Source organism: Drosophila takahashii, chromosome 2L (genome assembly GCF_030179915.1).
Source record: "Drosophila takahashii strain IR98-3 E-12201 chromosome 2L, DtakHiC1v2, whole genome shotgun sequence".
In the NCBI taxonomy this organism is placed as follows: domain Eukaryota; kingdom Metazoa; phylum Arthropoda; class Insecta; order Diptera; family Drosophilidae; genus Drosophila; species Drosophila takahashii.
In genome coordinates, this window is record NC_091678.1 from 20,473,052 (window position 1) to 20,482,234 (window position 9,183).

At 41.8% G+C, this 9,183-nt stretch overlaps 1 protein-coding gene across 1 annotated transcript; it reads left to right on the top strand.

Moving 5' to 3' along the window:
* The first annotated feature begins 6,173 nt into the window (after positions 1–6,173).
* Positions 6,174–8,441, top strand: LOC108064265 (uncharacterized). The gene has a single exon (XM_070219395.1). It carries the CDS (start codon positions 6,275–6,277, stop codon positions 8,324–8,326), a length of 2,052 nt encoding a protein of 683 aa, XP_070075496.1. The 5' UTR covers positions 6,174–6,274; the 3' UTR covers positions 8,327–8,441.
* The last annotated feature ends 742 nt before the right edge of the window (positions 8,442–9,183 follow it).

Here is a 9,183-nt window from a genome sequence, read left to right on the forward strand (position 1 = left end):
ATGAATCAACTTTGATATGAACATTATTTGCAACATTGACAGAAATTGTGCAATAATAGTTTGTAGGTCATGCAAATTGGTTTTTATTTGCAGAAAACTTAATGAATCTGCTGGAATTAAAGTGCGAAAATTGGAGATTCGCCAAGATTCAGGTGGCTTTCCTAAGCTGGCTTTAAACTTTGCCCGGGAACGGCTTCATTAGTTGCCCGGCACGACTTTGTCTACGTCTGCGTCTCCATCTCCATTTCCGTCTACGTTGCTGTCTGGGCAAAAAACCGCAAAAACTTTAAGGCACGCACTGCCCCAATCCCAATTCCATTCCCGATCCCAGGCCAACCTGTCCTGGCCATCCTTCCATCCCAGCCTCCATTGGCAGAGTCCTTGGCCAGTGCTCAGCTAGCTGATTCTTAAGTCGCAAAAAAGAGTGGCAAAGTTTCTCTGGAATTTATTTTTTTCTACTTCTGGCGTTGTTCGACTGCCGACGGCAAAGTTCCTTTCTTATTGTTGTCCTGGCATGTTGCTAAAAGTTATATTATGATTTTTCCTGCTCGGTTTGGTTTCTGTTTTCCTCTTTTTTCCCTTGCTTTTTGTATGATTTTCATCCTGTTTTGACTTTGTTGACAATTGAAATTGATTTTGCGGTCAGTCACAATGGCTGTTGATTTTCGCAAACTGTTTTTTTTTCTTGTATTATTCACATCACGGAGATTTAATCACACGTCGCATGACAAAATTTGAATCAGTTTCAATGTAGCAAATATTATTTGATATTTCGGTGAGATAAAATGTAGTGCCACGGTGCAAAATGTCATTAAATTTGTATTTATTTTCTGCCACTAAACAAGAACAGCTGAAAAGTCTTTGGCAAATAACAAACACGTCGATACAGCGACCAAATAAAAATTGAAACCAAACAAATAAATCACACACAAAATGTTGCGCATTAATTCGAATCCACCTGGGGGCGAACAGGAAACCGAACGAGGGGCTGGCGGGCAAAGCAGGAAGAAATGTTCAACTTAATTGACATTTTAATACGCTGATAGTCGGCCACCGATAAAAACCGATTTAATATTCTGATAATTGCAGCACTCACAGCAACAATTATGCCAAACTTAATCGAATTGTCAGTTGTGCGAATTGCGAAAATGTTTTGAGTTGTGTTCGGACAACGCTTCGTATGCGCAATGCTATGATATGACACTTAACAGTTTTCCAAAATGCAAATGGGAAGCACTTCGACTTAAAGATATTAATAAACAGATTCTGGGCCTTTGTGGAAACATTCCAGTTAATTTCTTTATTCCCCGCCTCGTTTAATAAACAAAACAAATTTCCTCTTCAAATTCAAATGCGGAGTCACAGCTTGAGGTCACTGAAATCGCTCGATCACTTCATTGCATTTTATTTGGGCCCGCCCCCTGTGGTTCCTTTCACAAAATTCCCCTATCTTTCGAAAAACAATTTGTTGTGACATTTTTATAAATGAGACCCGGTATTATTTCATGAAGCGTATCAAAAATGGTTAAGCTTAATAAATATTAAATAGTTTTGGACGTCTAAAATCTTAAAAAAAAATATGAACCATTAAAACTATTCATTGTTTATTCTTGTTTATTAAGATTGTATGGATACAAAATAAATCTATAATATACCATTTAAACAAGAGGAAAGTGCGACGGAGATGGAAATAAAATGCAGCAAAACGTCTGTTCCCCAGCTATGTACGCAAGCTCCACCTAGCGGCGACTAAGTAAATTGCTTAACATTTTTAAAAAAATGTTCCGATATGAAATAATCTTGTTTAAGATAAATTTTACTTGTGAGTTTCTTGGTGCAGAGTATAACTTGGTAAACCGAATATTGCAAAATCTCCCAATTTTTTGATAATCCCTTGATGCTCTCACCTGCCTCGAAGTTTTCCACCGGCGCGCCGGAACACCTTGAGCAAATAGTGAGAAATAATGATTTCGTACGTTTTATTTGCGACTTTTTGTGGCTGGCATTAAAATTGAAATTGAAATGCCACAGAAGGACCGCAGCAGTGGGACCCAACTAAAACCCAGCCCAGCGAAGCCCAGCTGCTCTGTCAGCTCCTGATGATGATGACAGCGTGGCGGAAGGGAAAAAGCGAAAACCACGTACAGTGGGCCCCCGGTTTAAGGGGCAACCGGCTGACTGGTGCCAATCACTTGTCGGGCTCTTCCAGCCGAGGGCGCACTTTAGCCCCATTTCGCAGGGGGAGGGTTTTCGGGTGGGCGTGTAAAACAAACGGAATGGCGACAAGCGCATAGTTTCATTATCCTTCGACGGGCCAGAGACAGCGGAACTGGCACGGAACAGGACCCGTCGCTACACGAGGCGCATTACAAATTTTCGAAATGAAACTGAAATCAAATAAAGGACAGCGCTACATACACAAACATCAGTCTGACGTCGAAACGAAATCTATATGTATGTAAAGAATACCCAACAAAACCAGCAACAATGCCACGCAATTAAAAATGGCCGGGCAGGACCAAAAAAGGAAAACACCACGGGGGGTTTTGGAGGAGGGAAACCCTGGAAAAAATAAATAAAACAACCGAAAACTGAAAATTGGCAGAAACAGCAGCAACAAAACAGTGGAATGACAAACATGCTGCGAATTTGTAATCTGTAATATGAATTCGAATTTTAAAGATACATTCCCAGGCAGCCGTGGGGAGCTGAAACAATGTGGAGCATGAAGCGGAAACGGATGCAGGTGAATATGATTGCAGTTCGATTTAATTGAGTTGCCCTGGAATGCCAGGGAAGCACCGAACGAACAGACACTTTACATACTCACACATGCAGGCGGGGCGAAAAAAACAATCAGAAAAAGATTGGCAACAATCCAATCAGCTATACTGTAATTGGCAAAATGCAAAATTGCGAATGAACGAATACTTTTTGCGGCAAATTGATTGAGAACTCAAAATTGGCAAAATGATGAAATGTAATGCAAATGCGGTTTCAGTTCGGTTTGCTTTCGGGGCGTCCAGAAGTAATGTTTTTGGGTGGGCCAAATTGTGTGAATGATATGTGCTGCTGCTACATCGAGCGGAAAAGTGAGTTGTCATTAATGTTGGGATGCGCAGATTAATATTAAATAAAATGTGATAATAAAATCAAACTAAGCAAATCTTTTAATTTAAAGGAATTTCAGATATTTAGCAGTTCTTCAGCTTCTCAAATTGATGTGGAATCCTGTGCTCGGCAATATCGTATAATTCATTTTACATACCTAATCGATCACTTTACCAATTATATCAGCCTTCGATGCCTGCAAACCTATATATTTCGCAAACTCTGCTCCGAAGGAAAAAAACCTTTATTTCGACCGGTTTTCAAACTTCCTGACTGACTGACTGATTGCTTTGTCTTATCAATGCCCTCGAACCGAATACAATTCAATTTGTACAACTGCCACACCCACCGGGCAAGTGACGCCCAATTTGTCTTCTGCTTGTATTTATTCCTTTTTGGCCTCGTTTTACCTCTGTCTGTTTTGCTGGCGCTTCTAATCAGAATTTGTAACCAATTTTCAATGCTCGGTGCGTTTCCTTTGTCGCTTACGCAATCATCCAAAAACCATTTTGTACCAGCTCCGAAAAAAAGCATTTGACTTTGCGATTGAATCAAACAATCAATTATCTTGTCTTTTTCTGTCTTTCACTTTTTTCATAATATTTTCTTCATCTGGAGCAGCCTTTGTTTTTTGCCATTTCTATCCTTGATGTTTTCCACAAGCAGTTGCCAGTTTTATTGGCCACACTTCTGTCAAATGCGCAATGAATGCACTTGGAAGGAAAGAGGACAGGAAATTCGTCTAAAATGCAAATAACTTGGAACGCGAATTAGAACAGAAGAATTTTTGTGTAGCCAAGAACGAATTAAAAACTATTCCACATTGATAAAAAATCAAAGGATGATTCAAAAACTATGGGAAGTTGAAATGGAATGGAAAACTATACCACATTGATTAAAAAATCAAGCTACGTCTGATATTGGAAGTTCTGTAATAAATCATACGAATTTTGTGTTAGCTCCAATTAGACAATAAAATCAAAAGATTTTCAGCTCAAAATCGAGTAAAATTAAGACAAATTTTAGGGAAAGAAAAATCCATTTTAAATTGTATTATAAGTATTATAAATTTAACTTTAAATCAAAATCATTAATTCAAATATAAATAATTCTTATTAAACATGTTAATTTGATATTGTTACTCAGTAAATCAACTTTGGTAGCAAGCTTCGTTTTATCTACGGCCAGTAAAGCCTTCTTACGGATATTTGTTCGGTAATTTGGAAGCATTCCCGGCTTTTTAATGGCCGACGCTCTTTTGTCGGCCATCTTGCACGTCAACAGGAAGTCACACATACGCACACAGACGCACACGTATGCCGCAGCGAGTACAAACATGTCCTCTGCAAAATGGCGAGCATAAATTTCCGCTCGCCATCCGCCGTCTGACGTTTTATGAGCAGCGGAGAAACTGAAACTGAGTCAAAGATTGTTTATGGCGGCCAACAGTTGATTCATCGCATTTAATGGATAACGCCGGGGCACATTCAGCAGAAAAAGAATCAAACTCGCGAAGGCAGAGTGTGAGCATATGCGAGTTCTGCCATTTTCTGCTGAATTTATGAATTTATTCCTGCTGGTGGCGAGAATGCGCGAAGGGTAGTCTAATATATTGGGGCAATAAATTCGCTAAGGGGACATGTCACTTGGCAGATAGCCGGCACAAGTGGTACGTAGATTCTGCAACTCACTGAACTCCTTCATCAATTATGACTATTTACATGTTAATGCCGCACCCCCTTTAAGCCCCCAATTACCAGTGATTGTTTCTCGACCGGCCTGAAATTGCATCGCCTGATCCCCCAATTGTTTGGCCAGATGTCGATGGCTTATCATTTAATGAACTGCTCGGATCCCAGGGACAACATCAACACAATATGACTATTGTACTTATGGCCAATATCCCCCCATTTTATTGTCCCCCGTGTGTATATTCAGGCATTGGCTTTTATTTAACGCGCCAAAGTCGGCGCTTATTTTTATTTAGGTCAACTTTATTATATGCACATAATTACAAAAGCCAACACACTGAGCCGCCTCCGTGTGTGTTGGCCGGAGATAAAGCATTTATGAAGACAGACATGTGGGAATTGCGGTGCTGGCAGGCCAAACAAAGTGCCATCGGGGGGAAAATCCTGGACCCCCTCCCCTTCCGAGTCTCATTTATTTGCGCTGTTCTAATAATAAGAAATAATGTCGTTTCATGTCGTATTCCAGCTTGGCCTATTGTCTATGTCCTGGCTGCCTTCTCTCCGGTTGCCAGGCCGCTCTAAAGACCCCAAGTAAAATATTTATGCGACAAAAGACAATTTTGGATTTATGCTCCTCTGTATATGTGTACTCGTATTTCGTTCACAACCAGCAACCAACTACCAGCACTAAAAGCAGCTGACTTTGGCTTTTTGTGCCGTGCCTCTAGTATTTTTCCCCTTTTCGGTTGAACAGGAACTGCTCCATAAATAGCCCAGCCCTGTAAGGCTCTTTCGTGTGCGAATTTATGTGGCGATGGGCAGGAAATTGTATGGCTAACATGGCTCGATTCGGGGGCCTGAAACTAGGACAGCAAACTAAAGTGTGCAAACTTTAATTGAGGTTCATTTGGATGGATGCAAACGCATGGCGTCCTATGTCCTGTGGGTAAGCACATTTTAAAAGTGACATGGATTAGGATTCAGTAACTCGATTTTACTGGACAAAGTTGGTTACTATAATCCAGCTGCATTATTTGTCAAGTTTACATGTAAGAGTATGCCTACAAAAGGAATTTTAGTCATTTTTCCATTTTCTATTCCCTTGAATGTCAATTTTGTATTATTTGTAATATGAGCTCTAATTGTACAGTTGATAATAACTGTATTGCATTTCCAAAGTGAATTCATTTTACAATGGAAAATATGACACCGATAATTTTGTTTTAAAGATTGTCATTTAATTTTACCCCAGTCCATTTTATGATCATTCGTTTTGACAGTACTTTTTAATTTTCCAGAATTTCTAGAATACCAAATGAAATAAAGGTTTGTGGTGGTAATTTTTTGCACCAAAAATATAGAAATCTGTTAGTCCTTGCTCCAGCTCTCAATTCCTCGGGTCGTAAAAAAAAACAGAACAAAATTGTATAGTGAAAGAAAATTAAAAGTGGTCTACTCCGATCCAACCGGAAATGAGCAGGAAAAGGTTGAATGATGATCCACCACAGGGAAGCCCTAGAAAAAAGTGGAGGGAACTCTGCCAGGATTACCGTTTCCAAAACACCGAGACTTATCCCTCGATCCGAACGGGGGAGCCACGATGCAACCCCAACCAGGACGAAGCCATCGCCGGGTTGGCCAACTCCCTCGCGGCTGACGACTGTGGGCGACCCTTCGACATGGTCAAGGACGACGTTCTGCTCGCTTGGCAGCAGAGTCCTCACAAGGACACGTTGGGCTTCTATGGCGTAGGGTCGCCCACCCATCAGCCCGAGTCGGTGGTGTTCAACCGGGTGCTCGCAGCCTGCCTGGTCAAGGTCAGCTGTGGTGGCAGTCGGCGACGTCGCCCCAAAAAGACAAGGTCGCCACCCCCGAGGACAGGAGCAGCAGGAAATATCTTTAAGCCTCAGCTTTGTAATCCCCTCATCCTCAACCGAAAGGCATTGCAGTCGGAGCTCCGAAAGATGCCCTATGTTAAACAACAGCTGGAACCGCTAAGAGCTTTCGAGACAGTTTATTGCCCTGATCCTACAGATCCCAGCGATCCTTTTGGAGTGTTACGCCAAAAGGACGAAATAAGGCCCAAAAATACCACAAAAGGTAAGCGTCGCAGGCACTGGTACTGCCCCATGGATTGTGACGAAGTTCGAAATAAGTGCACTCAGTACGAGTGGACCAGGTACAAACTAGATCCCCGTCCCCGTAACAAAGAATTCCGGGATTGGCTGCAGGAGCAAAGGGAGCTGCGGTGTCCGGAGCCCAAGGACTACGATCAGCTATACGAGAGATTTCTCAAGTGCTTCGAGCAGAAGCCATCTCCAGATCCGCTTTGCAAGATCTTCCAAAAATGCTGCAAACCCAAGACACCACAGGAAAATGATAATCAAGGGGGTGGCGATGGGCACGAAGGAAATGGAGATGGTCGACAAGGTGGAGGACCTTCGAGCGATCAAGGAAAATCGGGTGGCGGAGAAACACCCACAAAAGGCGAGGAAAATGGTGAAAAGGGCACTGGCGAGGAAGCTGGAGGAACCGCTGACAGCAAGGATACAAGAGATGGCAGAGAAAATAAAAATAGAATCGTAGAGAAAGAAAAAAATAGAAAAGTGGAAATAAAAGAGGAAAAGGGCAAAAATGATGAAGAAAATAAAAGTAAAGATGAAGATAAAGATAAAAGTAAAAATAAGAAAGATAAAAATAATGAAAACCAAGATAAAGTTAACGAAGATAAAAAAGAAAGTGAAAAATATAAAGACGAAAAAGAAACTGTCGGAAAAAAGGAAGAAGAATCGGAGATAAAGAAAGTAGAATCGGAAATAAGGGAAGAAGAATCGAATACAAAGGAAAAAGACATTCCAAAACGAAATACACCAAGGGAACGATTTTCCGAAAGGGAAAAACCCAGTGTGAAAACAGATACTCCTTTAGTTCCTTTAGAGAAAGATAACGAAAGGCCTAGTAACAGGGAAACTTCAGTGACCCACAGTATTACTGAGATTCCAGTACAAGAATACGACCGGTTCGAGCCGATATTCCCAAAAGGCAGACTCAAGGTTCCTCATAAGAGAAAGAAAAAGTTTAAGAATAAAACCGTAGGCATGGATAAGATCAAAAAGATCTGCCAGCCTTGTCCACCGCCGGGTTGTCAGTGCGATATCTGCCATTTTATGGATCGCCATTGTAGGGAACCGGAGGCTCCCTTCATGCGGGACATGAGGCGGGCGGAGCAAAGGCGCCAGCAGCGGGCCTACTATCGCCAAATGTGCCATCAGGAATATCTGCGCAATCAGTGTCGGGAAGAGTACCGGGCGCCCAGGCACAAATGCGATCCCATCCGCTGCGACAACTTCTTGTGCCGCAATCCCCGCCTCGCCGAGCACTGCGATTGCCTGGAAGCCGTGCAGGAGCTGCAGAAGCTTCTCTCTGGCGCCAAGGATAACCAGGATTGCTGCAGACTGCTACCTCGTGTAGAGAATCTTCGGAGCCGCCTCTGCCAGCGCATGTGCGATTGCGTCCTGGCATAAACTGGATCAGAATGCAAACGAGTTCTTGTTTTTAAGTGTGTTTTTGTTTTGGATCGAAAGTAAAAGTGGTTTTTCATAAATGTAATTTTTTCGAAGGAAAAAAATATAGTTTTAAATATTGGTTCTAGTATCAACAAAGTCATTTAAAACGTTAGTAATGTTAGTATTTGTTAGTATTTGTTAGTTATTTGTAAAACCACATTAATACATTTTTTATGGAAATCAAAATCTCTTTTTGTTGATGAACAGAAATTTCAGATTACTCCCTCTCCCGTCCAAAACAGTAAGCGAGGCAATTTACCACTTGGCCATAATTCCGCAAGTACAAAACACTTATTGTACAATACACATTATGCCAATCGGCAAACAAATCCTGAACGCCAGACTCAAGAGTATAAACACAAAATCCTAAGGCGAATATGGCCAAGCATTACAGCCACTTTATTTTCAATATCGAATTTCCCAAAAATTTTTCAACAGCCGCAAACACTTGAACGCTTTCCCAGCGCTCAATTAAAGGCCATTAGGCGGCAGTGAAGGAGGGGCGGGGGAAAAGTCCACAGCCAGCGATGGAAAACTACCCGGAGCCCCTTACCAAATCCATCGCAATATGTGTGCTATGTATGGCCAAAGGATAAACTGGAAACACGCATTGAATTTCGCAGACAAAGGACACAGGCTTTTCGAGAATTTTCCCCCATATGCGCAAATTCACATGGTGGAAATCTGCCTGCCCCACTTCCCCCATTTCCCCGGGCATATTACTAGGCGAAAAATGTTTCGGCCCTCGGGCTGGGGAGTAATTAAAGTTTTGCTCAAGTGTCGATAAATTATGCGGAAGACGCTCTATGCAAATG

Excerpts from the sequence above, each read along its gene's own strand:
- LOC108064265 (XM_070219395.1), top strand. The coding sequence starts at position 6,275 with ATGAGCAGGAAAAGGTTGAATGATGATCCACCACAGGGAAGCCCTAGA.